The sequence below is a fragment of the Tachyglossus aculeatus genome, chromosome 8, assembly GCF_015852505.1.
Source record: "Tachyglossus aculeatus isolate mTacAcu1 chromosome 8, mTacAcu1.pri, whole genome shotgun sequence".
Lineage (NCBI taxonomy): Eukaryota > Metazoa > Chordata > Mammalia > Monotremata > Tachyglossidae > Tachyglossus > Tachyglossus aculeatus.
The window spans coordinates 1,985,888-2,006,731 of NC_052073.1; the positions used below are offsets into that span (position 1 = coordinate 1,985,888).

Here is a 20,844-nt window from a genome sequence, read left to right on the forward strand (position 1 = left end):
TATATGGTATATAATATATGATATATAATATAATATGTAATGATATATAATATAATATAATATAATATAATATAATATGATCATATATATAAAATAACAATATAATATATTATGATGTATTATAATGTGCACATATAATTATAATTATTATTATATAACAATAATAATAATAATGGCATTTATTAAGCGCTTACTATGTGCAAAGCACTGTTCTAAGCACTGGAGAGGTTACAAGATTATCAGGATGTCCCATGGGGGGGGGCTCATAGTCTTAATCCCCATTTTACAGGTGAGGTAACTGAGGCACAGAGAAGTGAAGTGACTTGCCCAAAGTCACACAGCTGACAATTGGCGGAGCCGGGATTTGAACCCATGACCTCTGACTCCAAAGCCCGGTCTCTTTCCACTGAACCGCGCTGCTTCTATAGGTAGCTAGACTGCTGATAGAGACACATAAACACATACAGAGCTAGAGCGCACGTACACAGTAGAAAGCGGATACACACAGACACATTCATTCAATCGTATTTATTGAGCACTTACTGTGTGCAGAGCACTGTACTAAGCGCTTGGGAGGTACAAGTCGGCAACGTACAGAGACGGTCCCTACCCAACAGCGGGCTCACAGTCTAGAAGGGGGAGACAGACAACAAAACAAAACATGGAGACAGATGTCATATAGATAGCTAAACTGCTGATACACACATATATAATTAGGCTGCTAGTCCAGGGGAAACTAGAAAAACTGCTGATAGAACGCACACACACACACACACTCACACAGACACCTAGTGATGACTGATAAATGCCTGGTTATCTAGAAAACTCTTTCATGTGCAGACACAGACCTCACACTCAGAATCACTGAGAGAGTTGACACACCTATACATGCACCTCCAGCGCTTAGAACAGTGCTTTGCACATAGTAAGCGCTTAATAAATGCCATTATTATTATTATTATTATCATTTTAAACACAGTCAAATAAGTTGCCACGAACACTCAGTCATCCACCCATGCATGGATTCAGGAAGACAGGCGTACATAGGCACACGGCCCACACTGCACCCTCTCTTGAGGCTCTCCTGTTTTCACTCAAATTTCTGCCCACCCAACCCCGGGGGAGGAGGGTTCCCTCCCGTATCTGCTGGGAAACTGAGTCTGAAGCCCCCTCCCCTGGGTTCGCCCCGGATTCTTCCCCCGTCGCCAAGTTTCTTCCCAGTTCCGAGAGCCTACACCTTCCGTCCCCTCTGGATCTTGCCATCCCAGTAAGGGGTGCCAAGGGTGGGGAAGGGGATTCCCCGGATCCCAGCTTGGGCAGAGGATGGGGGGGCCGGGGCTTGGAGCATTCCCTCCCCAACCACCTCCCGTTCCCTTCCACGCCAAACAGTAGAGATCCAAATCTGGGCCTGGATGGGGAGAGCCAGGGTGGGGAGTGGGGTTTGCACCCAAGACAGGCTCTGGCCTAGCCCCCTCCCCAGCCCTCGTGTGTCCGCAACCTCACCTCCCGCGCTCCGGGCCCTTGTGTGCCTCGCCGGGCTTCCCACGGCCCGGTTCCGCCCGGGTTGGTTCCACCCCTGATCCAGGCCGCGCCCTCCCCTCCCCACCCTCTTTATGCCCCCACCTCCCCACAGGAGCTCAGAGCCGGAGCCAGGCCGGAGCAGGAGCCGGAGCCGCCGTCGGGGCCCGGGACTGGGCGGCCAGAGGTCAGTGCCTGGGCCATTCCCAAGGAGGCGACCACCCTTCGGCCCCTTCCCTTGCCCAGGGGCTTTTCTCCTTCCCTCCCCCAGCCCTGCTCTCCCAAGGAAAGTCTCTCCTGGGACCCTGGGGTGCCCCCCACTCTGAGGGCAGAATCTAGAACTCAAGAGAGCCACGGGGAAACGCCTGTAGACCCCCTGTCGACCCCTCTAACTGACCACCCCAACCTGGCCCAGCCCCTGGGCTCACTTCCAGTTGGGCCAGTCTGACCAGTGCCTATCCTTTTTCTCACCATCCCCGGACCTCACCCCCCCCAACAGCCCTGAAAAGCTTCAGCTCCTCCCCGCCCCCTGAATCAGAAGGGCTGGTGGGGGGCAGTGAATAATAATAATTATGGTATTTGTTAAGGGCTTACTATGTGCCAGGCACCGTACTAAGAGCTGGGGTGGATACAAGCAAATCCGGTTGGACGCAGTCCCTGTCCCACGTGGGGCTCACAGTCTTAATCCCCATTTTCCAGATGAGGTAACTGAGGCACAGAGAAGCGGAATGACTTGTCCAAGGCCAAACAGTAGACGAGTGGCGGAGGCGGAATTAAAACCCAGGGCCTCCTGATTCCAAGGCCCCAGCTCTTTCCACTAGGTCACGCTGCTGTGTGAAGGAGCAGGGCATCCTCGGGTGCGGGGTGGGGAGAGACGACCCCATCCCTCCCAGCCCCCGTCTGCCAATTGGTTCTCTCCCATCCCCTTATCCATCCCTCCTCCACCCACCTTCCCCGGGTTGAAAAAAGGAAGGGCCAGGCCCGTGGAGAAGGGCTTATCTCCGAGCCCGCCTGCCAACCCTGGCTCAGAAGGAGGAGGGCAGAGCCCCTCTGCTCCTCCCTCTGCGGTTGACCACCCTGGACTCTGGCCTCGGACTACTTGCTGCCTCAGTTTCCCCTCTGCCCCGCTTGGTTTGCTCTGCTAGGCAAAGTAGGCAGGAGTCACAAAGGAGGAGTCAGTACCTCACCCCCGAGGAGCCTGAACCCCCAGGATTATAGCACTCCCCCCGCTCCATGGAAGTGGAGCCAGAGGGGATGCTAGTAGAAGGGAAGGAGCCCGGGAAGGAGTGGGAGAGGGGTAACAGAGGGGTAAATGCCATTATAAGTAAAACAGGCTTACTTCTGTCCCCATCCGAGTTATAGCTAGCTAAGGATAGACAGCTTTCTGATACAGTAAATACCCACAGGAGCCCCAGCCCCTAGCTCTCCTCCTGCCTCCGCTAGGACCCTCTTCTTTGACCCTCTACTTCCAGGTTCTCCACGGTGAATCACACAACCAGAGTGAAGTCATGGTCCGCGGAGGTGGCTGGAACCTGCTGCTAGCATGGATCTTCTGGGCTGGCCTTGCTAGCCCTGGGGGTGAGTGCTTACTATTGTGGGGCAGGAAGACGAGGGGATCCCAGAATTCAGAGATTCCCTCCTCTCCCTACCCCTCATAATAATAATAATAATTATAATGGTATTTGTTAAGTGCTTGCTATGTGCAAAGCACTGTTCTAAGTGCTGGGAGGTTACAAGGTGATCAGGTTGTCCCGTGGGGGGCTCACAGTCTTAACCCCATTTTACAGGTGAGGGAACTGAGGCACAGAGAAGTTAAATGACTTGCCCAAAGTCACACAGCTGACAATTGGCGGAGCCGGGATTTGAACCCATGACCACTGACTCCAAAGCCCGGGCTCTTTTCCACTGAGCCATGCTCATCCAACCTGGCATCTCCCCCTGCCAGGCCCCCCTACCATTCCTGCCCCTCCATTCATTCATTCATTCAGTCGTATTTATTGAGCGCTTACTGTGTGCAGAGCACTGTAATAAGCTCTTGGGAAGTACAACTTGGCAACGTATAGAGACGGTCCCTACCCAACAGTGGGCTCACAGTCTAGAAGGGGGAGACAGAGAACAAAACAAAACATATTAACAGAATAAAATAAATAGAATAAATATGTACAAGTAAAATAAATAGAGTAATAAATACATACAAACATATATACATATATACAGGTGCTGTGGGGAAGGGAAGGAGGTAAGGCGGGGGGGATGGAGAGGGAAATGGGGTTATCCATCTCCTTTCCCCACTGGATTCACCTAGCCCTGAGCCATGCAGCCAAGCAGGCAATGGGAAGAAGAGGATCTGGGGATCAGAGTGTGCTCTGCACACAGTAAGCGCTCAATAAATACGATTGATTGATTGATTGATTGATCAGAGTGTCTGGGTCCTGATGAGTTGGCCCTGGGGTACAGAAGTGAGCCCCAGCCTGGGTTGGAGGAACACGTATGTGAGACCCACCAGACCAGGTCTCACCAACCCCCTGGGTCTCCCTGGCCTGGTGGGAAAGGCCTGGCTTCCCACCCTAGGGGTCCCAGGTGTAGCCTAGGTTGGGAGGTGTCCAAGAGGGCACATAAAGGCAGCTGGTGGGACTGGGCTGGCCTAGGCAGTGCCAGGGAGACTTAGAGGGGCCTGTTAGAGCCACGATGGCTAGGCCTCCCTTGCTCCCTTCCCCAGACATCTGTTAGGACAGAAGATGTCCATCTGTCAAACCTGGAGGCGGGAGGTTGGACCAGATAACCCCTGGACTTCCAAAGCATCAGGAATTTCAGCTCCTCATTATTCACCCCTTTCTGATGCTCTGCTGCTCCTTCCCCTCAACCTGCTCCCTGGGACCCTTCCCTATCACCTTGAGCTGCCTCTGCATCCATCACCTGTCCCCCCACCCCACGTCCCCATCCACTGGTCTGCAGGAATCGCTGGGGAGCCAAGGCCTGAGGAATCAATCGATCAATCAGGGTTTTTTATTGAGCACTTACTGTGTGCGGAGCACGGCACTGTTTGAGAGAGTATACTGCAACAGAGGTGGTAGACACCTTCCCTGCCCACAAGGAGCTTATGGTCTAGAGGGGATGGGGGTGGGAGGAAGGATCCTGTAGCCTAGAGGAGGTACCCATATGCGGTGGGGAGAAATCCTCTCCTTTGCTATCAGTTAAAACCCAGCACTGGTCCTGCCAGGCACAACCCAGATCGGCGGCCCGTCATTTATTCATTCAATTGTATTTATTGAGGGCTTACTGTGTGCAGAGCACTGTACTAAGCGCTTGGGAAGTACAAATTGGCAACATATAGAAACGGTCCCTACCCAACAACGGGCCTGCAGTCTAGAAAGGCCCCAGGCCCGCCTGGGAACTGGGAGAAAAGTCAGACTAGGGGCAGAGGTGTTTCCGTGCCTTTCACTCCCCCCAACCCCACTTTTTTTTTGATGGCATTTGTTAAGTGCTTACTATGTGCAAAGCACTGTTCTAATCGCTGGGGAGGTTACAAGGTGATCAGGTTGTCCCGGGGGGGGCTCACACTCTTCATGCCCATTTTACAGATGAGAGAACTGAGGCACAGAGAAGTCAAGTGACTCGCCCAAAGTCACACAGCTGACAATTGGCAGAGCCGGGATTCAAGCCCATGACCTCTGACTCCAAAGCCCGGGCTCTTTCAACTGAGCCACGCTGCTTCTCTAGCACTTCCCGGGGTTCTAGACTGTGAGCCCACTGTTGGGTAGGGACTGTCTCTATATGTTGCCAGCTTGTACTTCCCAAGCGCTTAGTACAGTGCTCTGCACACAGTAAGCGCTCAATAAATACGATTGATTGATTGATTGATTGATTGGGGGACTGCCTCGGCTCGGCCCCAGAAGGAGAGTTTCTCCGTCCCTACCCTAGGCAGAGTTGGGCCTACGGTATCATTTCCCAGGGAGGGTACAGTTTCTGTTTCACTGCGGGTGCGGTGGAGGGGACGGGCCCTGCCCTCAACCCTTCCCCAGTCCCCTGCTCCTTGGTCCCTCTGTTCTTTCATCATCAATCGTATTTATTGAGCGCTTACTGTGTGCAGAGCACTGTACTAAGCGCTTGGGAAGTACAAATTACCTGTCTTTCCTGTCAGAGACCCCCTGTCTTGGTGCCAGCCCCTTCCCTTACCTCGTTCTCCCTGCCTCACTCTTCCCCACCCCTCCTCTCCTCCAAAGCACCCTCAGAAGCGTGATTTTGGAGTGGAGGGAAGCCCTCACCTCCCTGGGCCCTGGCTTTCCGGCTTGGTGCCCATCTGCCGCGACCTTGCCCTGATCCCATCCTGTCCCCACAGGTTCCGGGGACCCCATCTCCTGGGAGGTGCAGCGCTACGACGGCTGGTTCAATAACTTGGGCCAGCACCGCTGGGGTGCACGGGGTATGTAGGCCGGGCCGGGCCGGGCCGGGCCAGACCAGGTGGACCGACCGAGGCAGCCGAGGAGGGGAAGGGGGAATGCAGGGCACTGCTATGGTAGCCGGGGGTCTCCAGGGGTCCTGGAGGGTGGGTGGATGTGCCAGGCCCACCGGTGACCCTCCCCATCCCCACAGGCTCCAGGCTGCAGCGTCTGGTCCCCGCCAACTACGCGGATGGCGTCTACCAGGCCCTGGGGGAGCCGCTCCTGCCCAACCCCCGCAACCTCAGCCTCACGGTCACTCGAGGCCCCTCCGGCCAGCCCTCGCTCCGCAACCGCACCGTGCTGGGGGTCTTCTTCGGTGAGCGCCGGGGCCAGGGGCTCAAGCCCGGGTGGGCAGGGGCAGGGCCAGATGCCGGGGCCGGAGATGGACGAGGCAGCTGCAGGAGCCGAGGGTGTGTGTTTGTGCGTGTGTGTGTGTGTTTGTGCGGGAGGAGACGGGTGCGGGAAGCCGGGAAAGGCTGAAGGGGTTAGCCGGACCTGCCTTCTGGGGCATGGGACGGCATCGAGGCCAGGCGCTCGGCCCCCGGGCGGTACCACCTGGCGTGTCAGAGCCCGCGAGATGCCCCGCGCCCCAACACTCCCCGGCTCCTCCCCGGTTGCCAAGGAGGTGAGCAAACCAGGAGCAAAACAGTGCAGTCATGGGGTGGAGTGGAGGGGACCCTGGTCATGGTTCCTACGTCGCAACCCCAGGCTGACCACCCCCTCCTCACTGCCCCCGCCTGACCCCCGTCCCCAGGTTACCACGTGCTGTCGGAGGTGGTGAGCGTGGAGCAGCCCGGCTGCCCCGCCGAATTCCTCAACATCCCCATCCCGGCCGGGGACCCCGTGTTTGACCCCGACGGCAGCGGGGATGTGGTGCTGCCCTTCCAGCGGAGCCAGTGGGATCTGGACACCGGCCGGAGTCCCAGCAACCCCCGCGACCAGGTGGAGGCCGGGGCCGGGCTTCCCTGGGTCTTTCCCCCAACCCATCGCCCCCATTCCCCACCCCACCGCATCCCCTTGCAAATCCCGGGTGGAGCTGGGGCCAGGGGCTCCTGGGGTCGAAGGAGGTGCGGTTGTCACTCGGGTGGTGACCCCTGCCCACCCCGGCCAGGTGAACGGTGTGACCGGCTGGCTGGACGGCAGCGCTATCTACGGCTCCTCGCACTCCTGGAGCGACGCCCTGAGGAGCTTCTCTGGGGGCCAGCTGGCTGCAGGGCCGGACCCGGACTTCCCCAGGGACACGAAAGGATCCCTCCTCATGTGGACAGCCCCCGACCCCTCCACGGGCCAGCGTGGGCCGCAGGGCATCTACGGTGCGGGGACGTGGGGCAGGAGGGGCCGGAGGGGGGTCATGAGGAGGGCCGGAGCGGGAAGGACAGTTGAGGGCTAAGGGTCTGCCATGGGCTGGGAAAGGTTACCGTAGTAGCCGGGGAGGGGCTGGGTGGTGGCCAGTTCGGGGCCGGATTAGGCTCGGTTGTTGCCTCTCTCCCGGCAGCCTTCGGAGCCAAGAGGGGGAACGAGGACCTGTTCCTGCAAGCGCTCGGCCTCCTCTGGTTCCGCTACCACAACTGGTGGGCGAAGCGGCTGGCACGCGACCACCCGCAGTGGGGGGACGAGGCCCTGTTCCAGCATGCCCGCAAGAGGGTCATCGCCACGTACCAGGTCAGCCCTGTCCCAGTCATGTGGACCCCTGGACACGGCCCCCTCAGGCCCAGGGAGTAGCTCCCACTGGACAGAGAGCCCAGACACTGTCATCGCAGAGAGTAGACCTCCACCAGACAAGGACCTCCCAGACACAGACCTCCATTCATTCATTCATTCATTCATTCATTCAATCGTATTTATTGAGCGCTTACTGTGGGCAGAGCACTGTACTAAGCGCTTGGGAAGTACAAGTTGGCAACAGATAGAGGCAGTCCCTACCCAACAGCGGGCTCCCAATCTAGAAGGGGGAGACAGACAACAAAACAAAACATGTGGACAGGTGTCAAGTCGTCAGAACAAATAGAATTAAAGCTAAATAATAATAATAATGGCATTTATTAAGCGCTTACTATGTGCAAAGCACTGTTCTAAGTGCTGGGGAGGTTACAGTGTGATCAGGTTGTCCCACGGGGGGCTCACAGTCTTCATCCCCATTTTACAGATGAGGTAGCTGAGGCACAGAGAAGTTAAGTGACTTGCCCAAAGTCACACAGCTGAGCCGGGATATGAACCCGTGACCTCTGACTCCAAAGCCCGGGCTCTTTCCAATGAACCACGTAGCTTCTCACACATAAATGCCCATCATTAACAAAATAAATAGAATAGTAAATCTGTACAAGTAAAATAAATAGAGTAATAAATCTGTGCCAACATATGTACAGGTGCTGTGGGGAGGGGAAGGAGGTAGGGTTGGGGAGATGGGGAGGAGGAGAGGAAAAAGGGGGCTCAGTCTGGGAAGGCCTCTTGGAGGAGGTGAGCTCTCAGTAGGAGGAAGAGAGCTAGCTTGGCGGATGTGTGGAGGAGAGTAGCCCCCACCATACAGGGATGCCTGGGCGCAGCCCCCCACCCTGAGAGAATGGCCCCCAAAGGATAGGAACCCCAAACATGTACCCTATCCTTGGGGGAGCCCCCTGCCTCTAAACGTGACCATCCCGAGGGTACCTGCCCCCCGGCTCCACAGCTATCAGAACATGGTCACTCCAGGGACCATCAGAGTCCTACACTTTCTCCAGTGACCTTGAGCCCCCACCCAAACCTCACGACCCTAAACCCTCTCGACTCCTCCCTTCCTTCCTCCCCGCTGCAGAACATCGCTCTCTATGAATGGCTGCCCAGCTTTCTGCAGAGAAGCCCACCCCCATACGGAGGTGAGGGGAGAATGAGGACTCATGAAGAGCTGGGGGTGGGGGCAAGGAAAGGGGAGAGGGAAATAAGGGAACTGAGGGGTGGGAGTGGAGCTTGGGGAGCTGGGGTCTGGTGGCTCAGGGTGACCCCCCTCACCTCCAGGATACCGGCCATTTCTGGACCCCAGTATCTCCCCCGAGTTCCTGGCGGCTGCGGCTCAGTTCTCCTCCACCATGGTGCCCTCGGGCGTCTATATGAGGTAGGGGCAGAGCGAGGAGTACCCTGGCCAGTCTCAGGGTGCCACAAAGTCTCTGTGGACCCAAAGGAAGCAGAGCGGGGAAGTGCCATGGGCAGGGAGGGGCTTGGGCGAGGGGCTGGGGAAGAAGCTTGTGCGTCTGTACATTGCCCTCTCCCACCATTTCAGAAATGCCAGCTGCCACTTCCAGAAAGTCACCAACCGGGATGGGAGCGTCTCTCCAGCCCTGCGTGTTTGCAATAGCTTCTGGAGCCGACAGGTCCGATGCGGGGACGCTGGCCTGGGGAGGAAGCGGGCGGGAAGGCGGCCAGGTGGAGGGTTGGGATTGTACCCAGCTGATCGGGCCTGGCCTGGGTGGGTCTCTCCGCCATGGGTCCAGCAGGGCAGGGCTTGCCGGGGGGGCTTCAGGCTCTGATAGACAGTGTCCCTTCGAGTGAGGACAGTGGGATCCAGGGAGCTGAGGGGATTCTGGGCCGTGGGGCTCCGGAGTCTGTCCTGAGGCCACTGATCCCGCCCAGAACCCCAACCTGCCCGGCGCCAAGGCCGTGGACGCGCTGCTGCTGGGCATGTCCTCCCAGATCGCCGAGCGGGAGGACAATGTCGTGGTCGAGGATCTGCGAGGTGAGTGGTGTTCCCTGCTGGGGAAGAGCTGGGGACATGGCTCCCGGGTCTTGACTTCCCCATACGGCCTCCTTCCCCGCCCTTGTTTTCCCAGCCATTCACATGGGGTCTGGGCAGTTCTCTGTGTGGGCTCAGGACTAGGAAATCCAAGACCCTGGCCTCCGGGAGCTTTCAGTCTGTGGGGCGGCACATTCATTCATTCATTCAATCGTATTTATTGAGCGCTTACTGTGTGCAGAGCACTGTACCAAGCGCTTGGGAAGTACAAGTAGGCAACATATAGAGATGGTCCCTACCCAACAATGGGGCTCACAGTCTAGAAGGGGGAAACAGGCAACAAAACAAAACATGTAGACAGCTGTCAAAATCATCAGAACAAATAGAATTGAAGCTATATGCACATCGCTAACAAAATAAATAGTAAATATGTACAAGTAATAAATACATTAATAAATCTGTACAAACATATATCCAGGTGCTGTTTGGAGGGGAAGGAGGGAGGGCGGGGGGGGGGATGGGGAGGAGGAGAGGAAACAGGGGGCTCAGTGTGGGAAGGCCTCCTGGAGGAGGTGAGCTCTCGGTAGGGCTATGAAGGGAGGAAGAGAGCTAGCTTGGTGGATGTGCACATGAATTCATTCATTCATTCATTCAATCGTATTTATTGAGCGCTTACTGTGTGCAGAGCACTGTACCAAGCGCTTGGGAAGTACAAGTCGGCAACATATAGAGATGGTCCCTACCCAACAATGGGGCTCACAGTCTAAAAGGGGGAGACAGACAACAAAACAGGTGTCAAAATCGTCAGAACAAATAGAATTAAAGCTCTATGCACACCATTAACAAAATAAATAGAGTAGTAAATATGTACAAGTAAAATAAATAGAGTAATAAATCTGTACAAATATACACAAGTGCTGTTGGGAAGGGAAGGAGGTAGGGCTGGGGGATGGGGAGGAAGAGAGGAAAAAGGGGGCTCAGTCTGGGAATGCACAGTAAGACGAGAGCCCACAACAATGCCCTCAGAGTTTCCACTCTGTCTCGCAAGCCTGAAAGTTGGAGTACTGGGCAGCTCCAGGCTTCTGGGAGGGGAAGTTAATCAGGAAGGGCTTCCTGCAGGAGGTGGCTTTTTAGATCGACTTGAAGGTGGGAAGGCCGCGGTTGGGTGAGGTGGAAGAGGCAGAATGGAGTGGAAAGGAGCAGTGGGTCAGAGCGGGCTGGGGCTGGGCTGGAGCCAGGCCCACTTGGACTCCCCTCAATCCCAACTCCAGATTTCTGGCCGGGACTATTGAAGTTCTCCCGCGCGGACTATGTGGCGAGCTGGCTGCAGCGGGGTCGTGACCTGGGACTGCCGTCCTACAGCCGGGCCCGGGCCGCCATGGGGCTGGAGCCTCCCACTCGCTGGCAGAACATCAACCCCAAGCTTCCCCGTGGGAACAACATGGTAAGTGAGGGGCTGGAGGACCGGGGGGAGGGCGGGGGGCCAAGGGTTGAGCACTGAGGGAGGGGCTGCACAGTCAGCTCTTCTCATCCTTAATAATAATAATAATTGTAGTGTTTGTTAAGCGCTTACTACGTGCCAGGCACTGTACTAAGTGCCGGGATTGATACAAGGGAATCATGTTGAAAACAGTCCCTGCCCACATAGGTTAATCCGCGTTTTACAGATGAGGTAACTGAGGCACAGAGAAGTTCGTTCATTCATTCAATCGTATTTATTGAGCGCTTACTGTGTGCAGAGCACTGGACTAAGGGCTTGGGAAGTACAAATTGGCAACATAGAGAGACGGTCCCTACCCAGCAGTGGGCTCACAGTCTAGAAGGGGGAGACAGAGAACCAAACAAAGCATATTAACAGAATAAAATAAATAGAATAAATATGTAGAAAATAAAATAAATAAATAGAGTAATAAATACGTACAAACATATATACATATATACAGGTGCTGTGGGGAGGGGAAGGAGGTGAGGCGGGGGGGGATGGGGAGGGAGAGGAGGGGGCTCAGTCTGGGAAGGCCTCCAAGTCATCATCATCATCATCATCAATCGTATTTATTGAGCGCTTACTGTGTGCAGAGCACTGTACTAAGCGCTTGGGAAGTCCAAGTTGGCAACCTATAGAGACAGTCCCTACCCAACAGTGGGCTCACAGTCTAAAAGGGGGAGACAGAGAACAAAACCAAATATACTAACAAAATAAAATAAACAGAATAGATATGTACAAGTAAAATAAATAAATAAATAGAGTAATAAGTATGTACAAACATATATACATATATACAGGGGCTGTGAGGAGGAGAAGGAGGTAAGGTGGGGGGGATGGGGAGGGGGAGGAGGGGGCTCAGTCTGGGAGGGCCTCCAAGTGAAGTGACCTGCCGATTATGTTGCCAATTTGCACTTTCCAAGTGCTTTGTACAGTGCTCTGCACACAGTAAGCGCTCAATAAATACGATTGAATGAATTGAATGAATGAACGAATTTGCCCAAGGTCACAGAGAAGACACGTGACAGAACTGGTATTAGAAGCCAGGTCCTTCGGACTCCCGGGCCCGTGCTCTATCCATTAGGCCAGGCTGCTGTTCTGGTCCTTGGTCAGTGACCGTGAGCCCTGCTGCTGACCGCTGCCCTTCCTCTCCTGCCCCGGGGCCCAGGTCCTGGAGGCCACAGCTGCCCTGTACGGCCACGACCTGTCCCGGCTGGAGCTGCTGCCCGGGGGCCTGCTGGAGAGCCAGGGCGACCCCGGGCCCCTCTTCAGCGCCATCGTCCTTGACCAGTTTGTGCGGCTGCGGGACGGGGACCGCTACTGGTTTGAGAACACAAAGAACGGGTGAGTCTTGGCCTGCCCGGCCGGCAGGCAGGCAGATCCCCTGCCTTCTGCCGAATGTCCCCTCTTCTCTGCCCCTCTTTCAGTCACAGCCCCCAGCCCTGCTCTGCCCAATGCCCGGGCTCTGCCCTGGAGGGGCCGAGCCCCCCACCCATAGCCTCCTGCCCCCCAGGCTGTTCTCCAAGGCGGATATCGCCGAGATCAGGAACACGTCCCTTCACGATGTCCTGGTGGCGGTCACCGGCGTGGACCCTGGAGCCCTGCAACCCAACGTCTTCTTCTGGCTTGAGGGTGAGTGACCACAGAGTCAGGGCCGGAGGGAGTGGGGTGGGGTGGGGATGCGGACTCTTGGGAGTTGGGACAGAGGATCCTGCTCGCAGCTGGCTCTCCCAATCAATCAATCAATCAGTCATACTTCTAGATTGTGAGCCCGTTGTTGGGTAGGGACTGTCTCTATTTGTTGTCAACTTGTACTTCCCAAGCACTTAGTACAGTGCTCTGCACACAGTAAGCGCTCATTAAATACGGTTGAATGAATGAATGAATTTATAGAGCATCCACTTTGTGCAGGGCACTGTACTAAGCATTTGGTAGAATACCCCTTCCTTCCTCTCCCCCTCGTCCCCCTCTCCATCCCATCTTACCTCCTTCCCTTCCCCACAGCACCTGTATATATGTATATATGTTTGTGCATATTTATTACTCTATTTATTTGTTTATTTATTTATTTATTTTACTCGTACATATTTATTCTATTTATTTTATTTTGTTAGTATGTTTGGTTTTGTTCTCTGTCTCCCCCTTTTAGACTGTGAGCCCACTGCTGGGTAGGGACTGTCTCTATATGTTACCAACTTGTACTTCCCAAGCGCTTAGTACAGTGCTCTGCACACAGTAAGCGCTCAATAAATATGATTGATGATGATGATGATGATGATACAATATAACAGAATTGGTAGACGTTCCCTGCCCACATCGAGCTTATTCATTCATTCAATCGTATTTATTGAGCGCTTACTGTGTGCAGAGCACTGTACTAAGCACTTGGGAAGTACAAGTTGGAGTTTATAATCTAGAGGGGGAGATAGACATTACTATAAATCAATAAATTATGGATTTTTTAAAAATGGTATTTGTTAAGTGCTTACTATGTGCCAGGCACTGTTCCAAGTGCTGGTATGAAATAATCAGGTTGGACACAGTCCCTGTCCCACATGGGGCTCACAATCTTAATCCCCATTCTATAGATGAGGTAACCGAGGCACAGATAAGTGAAGCGACTTGCCCAAGGTCACACAGCAGGCAAGTGGCGGATCTGGGATTGAACCCAGGTCCTGCCGTATCCCAGAACTGTGCTCTATCCATTAGGCTACACTGCTTCTATGTCCATAAGTGCTGTGGGACGGAGGGAGGGTTAAATAACTTCTCTGTGCCTCAGTTACCTCACCTGTAAAATAGGAATTAAGACTGTGAGCCCCCCGTGGGACAACCTGATCACCTTGTAACCTCCCCGACGCTTAGAACAGTGCTTTGCACAGAGTAAGCACTTAATAAATGCCATCATTATTATTAATAAAAGGTGCAAATCCAAGGGCAGGGACAACACGAAGGGAGTGGGAGAAAAGGAAATGAGAGCCTAGTCAGGGAAGGCCTCTTGGAGGAGATGTGCCTTCAACGAGGCTTTAAAGGTGGGGAGAGCGATCGTCTGTCGGATGTGAAGAGGGAAGTCATACCAGGCCAGCGGCAGGATGTGGCCGAGAGGTCTGCGATGCAATAGGCAAGACCCAGGTTGTGGTAGAAAATCAGAGAGGTAAGGTAGGAGGGGGCAAGGTTATTAAGTGCTTTAAAGCCGACCATAAGGCGTTTCTGTTTGATGCGGAGGTGGATGGGCAAACACTGGAGGTTCTTGAGGAGTGGGGAAACATGGACTGAATGTTTCTGTAGAGAAACGATCCGGGCAGGAGGGTGAAGTACGGACTGGAGTGGGGAAAGACAGGAGGTTGGGAGGTCAGCAAGGAGGTCGGGCTCACAGTCTAGAAGACTGTAGAAGAAGAAGAAGAAGAAGCGTGGCTCAGTGAAAAGAGCACGGGCTTTGGAGTCCGAGGTCATGGGTTCGAATCCCGACTCCACCACATGACGGCTGTGTGACCTTGAGCAAGTCACTTAACTTCTCTGAGCCTCTTACCTCATCTGTAAAATGGGGATTGATTGTGAGCCCCACGTGGGGCAACTTGATCACCTTGTATCCCCCCCAGCGCTTAGAACAGTGCTCTGCACATAGTAAGCGCTTAACAAATGCCATCATTATTATTATTATTATTATTATTAAGAAGGCTGTAGAAGAAGGTTGTCCTACGGGGGGCTGACAGCCGTAATCCCCATTTTCTTTTAGACTGTGAGCCCACTGTTGGGTAGGGACTGTCTCTATATGTTGCCAATTTGTACTTCCCAAGCGCTTAGTACAGTGCTCTGCACATAGTAAGCACTCAATAAATACGATTGATGATTGATGATGAGATTGATGCCCTCACTCCCATCTCTCTCTTTGCAGGAGACCCCTGCTCACAGCCAGGGCAGCTCACCAGTGCAGACCTGCCCTCCTGCGTGCCCCTCACCGTGCTCGACTACTTTGAGGGCAGCGGATTTGGTTTTGCAGTCACGATCAGCGTGCTGTGCTGTCTCCCGCTGGGTGCGTCCACCTGGGGCCGTTCCCCTCTCCGCTTGCCCCTTTCTTCCTGACCCTTTCTCTGCTTCCCTTCTTCTCTCATTCATTCATTTATATTTATTAAGTGCTTACTGTGTGCAGAGCACTGTACTGAGTGCTTGGGAAAGAACAATACAACAATAAACAGTGACATTCCCTGACCACAACCAGCTCACAGTCTAGAGGAGGGGAGACAGACATCGATCCAAATAAATAAAATTACAGAATTATGCATAAGTGCTGTGGGGCTGGTGCGGTGCAGGGAGAGCGAAGGGAGCAAGTCAGGGCGATGCAGAAAGGAATGGGAGATGAGGAAAAGCGGGGATTATTCTGGGAAGGCCTCTTGGAGGAGATGTGTCTTCAATAAAGCTTTGAAGGCGGGGAGAGAAATTATCTGTTGGATTTGAGGAGGAGGGTATTCCAGGCCAGAGGCAGGACGTGGGCCAGGGGTCGGCGGTGAGACAGGTGAGATAAGGGGACAGTTAGAAGGTTAGCATTAGAGGAGCGAAGTATGTGGGCTGGGTTGGAGAAGGAAAGAAGCGAAGTGAAGTAGCAGGGGGCAAGGTGATGGAGACTTTTAAAGCCAGTGGTGAGGAGTTTTTGTTTGATATGGAGGTGGATAGGCAACCACTGGAAATCTTTGAGGAGGCGGGGTGGTGGCATGTTCTGAACGTTTTTGTAGAAAGATGATCCGGGAAGTGGAGTGAAGGATGGACTAGAGTGAGGAGAGACAGGAGGTTGGGAGGTCAGCAAGTAGGCTCTCCTCCTCTTGTGCTTCCTTCTCTCCCCTCCCTTTGTTTCCCTTCTTCTTCCCCCGCCCCCTGCATCATCTCCTCTCTCCTTTTCTCCCTTCCCATCTCCTCCCCTCCCTTCCATCCGCTCCCCTCTTCTCCCCTCCGTTTCTCTCCACTTCCTCCCCTCCCTTCCCTGTCTCCTAAACCTCCTCCTCTTCCCACCCCTCCAGCCAGTCTGCTCAGCGCCTGGATTGTGGCCCGGGTCCGACGGAGGAATTTCAAGAGGTTGCAGGACCAAACCCGCCAGAGCATCCAGTCAGAGAAGCTGGTGGAGGGTGTGGAAGGTGGGGCCATCCAAGCAGTCGGTCGCGGGGTGTGGAAGTTGAGCTTGTGCCCTCCCGGGGAAAAAGTGGGGTGTGTGTGTGTGTCAGGGGTGTTTGAGCTTGGCACTGAAGGGTTTCACCCAGGTCCCTCCCCAAAGTGTGAGACTGCTGCTATCTCCTTCTGTCCTTCCCCTTCCCAAACCCGCTTTCTTGGCCCCCTGACCTGTGGGCTGTGTTTCCCCCTGACCATGCCCCTCCATGACCTCTTCTCCCTTACTCCCTTAGGACACTCTCCCCCTCCCCACAACTTCCCCAGGCCCGAAGGATCAGGCCCAGGGATGGGGGAGAGAGCAGCTCCTCGAAAGTGGGAGGGTGGCTAGGACCTGCCCCTCACTCAGTCGGTCAAATTAATAGTATTTATTCAGCGCTTATGCACGCAGAGCACTGTACTAAGAGCTTGGGCGAGTACAATGTGACAATATAATAATGATGGTATTTGTTAAGTGCTTACTATGTGCAAAGCAGCGTGGCTCAGTGGAAAGAGGCTTCGGAGTCAGAGGTCATGGGTTCAAATCCCGGCTCTGCCACTTGTCAGCTTAGAACAGTGCTTTGCACAGAATAAGCACTTGATAAATGCCATCATTATTATTATTATTATTATTCTTGGGTTCAAATCCCGGCTCTGCCACTTGTCAGCTTAGAACAGTGCTTTGCACATAGTAAGCACTTGATAAATGCCATCATTATTATTATTCTAAGTGCTGGGAAGGTTACAAGGTGATCAGGTTGTCCCACGGGGGGCTCACAGTTTTAATCCCCATTTTACAGATGGGGTAACTGAGGCACAGAGAAGTTAAGTGACTTGCCCAAAGTCACACAGCTGACAGTTGGCGGAACTGGAAATAGCAGATGCGTGCCCTGCCCGCAATGACCTTAAAGTCTAGAGACGGTAGTGGAAACTGTGCGGTCCAGCGGGGCCCTGACTTTCCACTGTCCCCACAGCCCTGGAGTGGCAGGGCCGGCGGGAGCCCAGCCGCCCCGTCCTCCTGAACGTGCAGCCCGGACTACTGCAGGTGCTGGATGGGAGGCTGGCCGTACTCCGGTCCATCCAGCTCCGGCCGCCCCAGCAGGTCAACTTGATCCAGTCCAACAACCGGGGACGCCGGACCCTGCTGCTCAAGATACCCAAGGAGTACGACCTGGTAAGGGCTGTCACTCATTCATTTATTCCATTCATTCATTGCAGAGAACTGTACAATACAAAAACAAACAGGCACAGTCCCTTCCCTGTATATATGTATATATGTTTGTACATATTTATTACTCTAGTTATTTATTTATTTTACTTGTACAGATCTATTCTATTTCTTTTATTTTGTTAGTATGTTTGGTTTTGTTCTCTGTCTCCCCCTTTTCGACTGTGAGCCCACTGTTGGGTAGGGACTGTCTCTATATGTTGCCAATTTGTACTTCCCAAGCGCTTCGTACAGTGCTCTGCACACAGTAAGCACTCAATAAATACGATTGATTGATTGATTGATTCCCACAACGATCTGACATACTAGAGGAGGAGACATTCATTCATTGAATTGTATTTATTGAGTGCTTACTGCGGGCAGACCACTGTACTAAATGCTTGGGAAAGTACAATACAACAGTAAACAGTGACATTCCCTGCCCACAGTGAGCTTACAGTCGAGAGCGGAGGAGACAGACGTCAATACAGATAAGTAAAATTACGGATATGTTCGAAAGTGCTGTGGACGACTTGACACCTGTCCACATGTTTTGTTGTCTGTCTCCCCCTTCTAGACTGTGAGCCCGTTGTTGGGTAGGGACCGTCTTTGCATGTTGCCAACTTGGACTTCCCAAGCACTTGGTACAGTGCTCTGCACACAGTAAGTGCTCAATAAATACGATTGATTGATTGATTGATTGATTGGAGCTGGGAGGTGGGAAGAGCAGAGAGGGCAAGTCAGGGTGACGCAGAAGGGATTGGGAGATGAGGAAAAGTAGAGAGAGCTGGAGGTTGGAAGGTCAGCAAGGAGGCTTTCCTCCTCTTGTGCCTCCTCCTCTCCCATCCCTTTGTTTCCCCGCTTCTCTCCCCACCCCCTACATCATCTCCGCTCTCCTTTTCTCCCTTCCCATGTCCTCCTCTCCTTTCCATCCCCTCCCTTCTTCTTCCCTCTCTTTCTTTCCACTTCCTCCCCTCCCCTACCGGCTCTCTAAGCCCCCTCCTCTCCCTACCCCCTCCAGCCAGCCTGCTCATTGCCTGGATTGTGGCCTAGCCTGGGAAGGCCTCTTGGAGGAGATGAACCTTCAATAAACCTTTGAAGGGTGTGTTGGAGAGGGAGAGTAATATGAATAAATAAATTACAGATATGTACATAAGTGCTTTAGGAGTGGGAGGGGGGATGAATAAAGGGAGCAACTGGGGGTCACCCCACTCAGCCAAAGTCACATGGGAGGGAGCAAGAGGCTACAGATTCTGCCCCTGTTGCAGAGCTTGTCCTTGTGGCCCCTCAGCCAAACATGGGCTTCTTTAAAAGCCTTCCAAGGAAAAGCCTCCCTGGAAGAAAACAGGCCATCGATCGAGCTAGAGAGTATCAGTGCAAGGCAAGTATCAGGTTAGCATTCTACCCGGCAGCTTTCCAGAAGCCAAAGTAGGTTTGGAATGTAAATTCCTCAACGAAGCAAGGGTTTCTCAACGATTACTGGTTTAAATGACGTTTCAAAGGAAGGCTTTTGAAGAAAAGATAAAGAGGAGAGTCAGCTGTCTAGGTTTCCTGGGAAGGAGTGAACAGTGTGAACCGGAGACCAGTGCTTAGATAAAGACAACAGGAATTAGGCAAGAATGAAGATTGTCATAAAAATAGACTGAGTGAACAAACAGAAGGGAGGTTCTAAAGGAGCAAGAAGGGTAAGTGTTAATTAAACAAGAATGATAGAATTACCACGGGGACCAGCAGAGTTGATGGCGTGATAAACCCCTTGAGGACAGAGATCATGTTCGACATATTGTATACTTTACATATTGTTTTGTTTCGTTGTCTGTCTCCCCCTTCTAGACTGTGAGTCCACTGTTGGGTAGGGACCGTTTCTATATGTTGCCGACTTGTACTTCCCAAGCGCTTGGTACAGTGCTCCGCACACACAGTAAGCGCTCAATAAATACGATTGAATGAATACTTTCAAATGGCTAGTACAGTGTTCTGCTCAATTCCTGCTCCACCACCTATCCGCTGTGTGACCTTCTTTGTGCCTCAGTGACCTCATCTGTAAAATGGGGATTAAGATTGTAAACCCCATGTGGGACACAGACTGTGTCCAACCTGATTATCTTGTATATACCCCAGCACTTAGTAGACTGGTGTCCCCTGCTGCCCCTGACCAGCAAACAGCGTGGCTTAATGGACAGAGCACAGGCCTGAGAGACAGAAGGACCTGGGTTCTAATCCCGGCTCCTCCACATGTCTGCTGTGTAACCTTGGGAAAGTCAATTCACTTCCCTAGGCCTCAATTACCTCATCTGTAAAATGGGGATAAGAGTGTGAGCCCCATGTGGGTCATAGACTGTGTCCAACCTGATTATCTTGTATTCATTCATTCATTCAATCATATTTATTGAGCACTTACTGTGTGCAGAGCACTGTACTAAGCACTTGGAAAGTAAAATTCAGAAACAGATAGAGACACTCCCTACCCAAAAACGGGCTCACAGTCTAGAAGGGGGAGACAGACAGCAAAACAGAACAAGTAGATGCAGCGTGTCTCAGTGGAAAGAGCACAGGCTTTGGAGTCAGAGGTCATGAGTTCAAATCCCTGCTCCGCCAGTTGTCAGCTGGGTGACTTTGGGCAAGTCACTTCACTTCTCTGTGCCTCAGTTACCTCATCTGTAAAATGGGGATTAAGACCGTGAGCCCCCCGAGGGACAACCTGATCACCTTGTAACCTCCCCAGCGCTTAGAACAGTGCTTTGCACATAGTAAGCATTATTAAGTAGACAGGTGTCAATACCATAAAAATAAATAGGATTATAAATATATGCACATCATTAATAAAATAAATAGAATAATAAATATGTGCACATATGCACTAGTGCTGTGGGGAGGGGAAGGGAGTAGGCTAGAGGGAGGGAGGACAATGGCGAGGAGAGGAGGAGCAGAGGAAAAGGGGGGGCTCAGTCTGGGAAGGCCTCCTGGAGGAGGTGAGCTCTCGGTAGGGCTTTGAAGGGAGGAAGAGAGCTAGTTCGGCAGATGTGTGGAGGGAGGGCATTCCAGGCCAGAGGTAGGACGTGGGCCAGGTGTCGATGGTGGGACAGGCGAGAACGAGGCCTAGTGAGGAGGTTAGCAGCAGAGGAGCGGAGTGTGCGGGCTGGGCTGGAGAAGCAGAGAAGGGAGGTGAGGTAGGAGGGGCAAGGTGATGGACAGCTTTGAAGCCAATAGTGAGGAGTTTTTGCTTTATGCGAAAATTGATAGGCAACCACTGGAGATTTTTGAGGAGGGGAGTGACATGCCCTGAGCATTTCTGTACAAAGATAATCCAGGCAGCAGAGTGAAGTATAGACTGAAGAGGGGAGAGACAGGAGGATGGGAG

At 53.2% G+C, this 20,844-nt stretch overlaps 1 protein-coding gene across 1 annotated transcript in view; it reads left to right on the forward strand.

Annotated features, from left to right (window-relative positions):
- Positions 1 to 20,844, forward strand: part of LOC119931781 (dual oxidase 1-like) — a 40,105-nt gene that overhangs the window by 1,192 nt on the left and 18,069 nt on the right. The window contains exons 2-18 of the mRNA XM_038750682.1: positions 1,634 to 1,705; positions 2,962 to 3,096; positions 5,858 to 5,941; positions 6,112 to 6,276; positions 6,715 to 6,902; positions 7,072 to 7,273; positions 7,456 to 7,622; positions 8,752 to 8,812; positions 8,952 to 9,048; positions 9,214 to 9,304; positions 9,564 to 9,666; positions 10,935 to 11,107; positions 12,315 to 12,490; positions 12,660 to 12,778; positions 15,039 to 15,176; positions 16,156 to 16,269; positions 17,251 to 17,450. Of these exons, the coding sequence (XP_038606610.1) occupies positions 1,634 to 1,705; positions 2,962 to 3,096; positions 5,858 to 5,941; positions 6,112 to 6,276; positions 6,715 to 6,902; positions 7,072 to 7,273; positions 7,456 to 7,622; positions 8,752 to 8,812; positions 8,952 to 9,048; positions 9,214 to 9,304; positions 9,564 to 9,666; positions 10,935 to 11,107; positions 12,315 to 12,490; positions 12,660 to 12,778; positions 15,039 to 15,176; positions 16,156 to 16,269; positions 17,251 to 17,450 (2,285 nt within the window). The remainder of the gene's footprint in view (positions 1 to 1,633; positions 1,706 to 2,961; positions 3,097 to 5,857; positions 5,942 to 6,111; positions 6,277 to 6,714; positions 6,903 to 7,071; positions 7,274 to 7,455; positions 7,623 to 8,751; positions 8,813 to 8,951; positions 9,049 to 9,213; positions 9,305 to 9,563; positions 9,667 to 10,934; positions 11,108 to 12,314; positions 12,491 to 12,659; positions 12,779 to 15,038; positions 15,177 to 16,155; positions 16,270 to 17,250; positions 17,451 to 20,844) is intronic.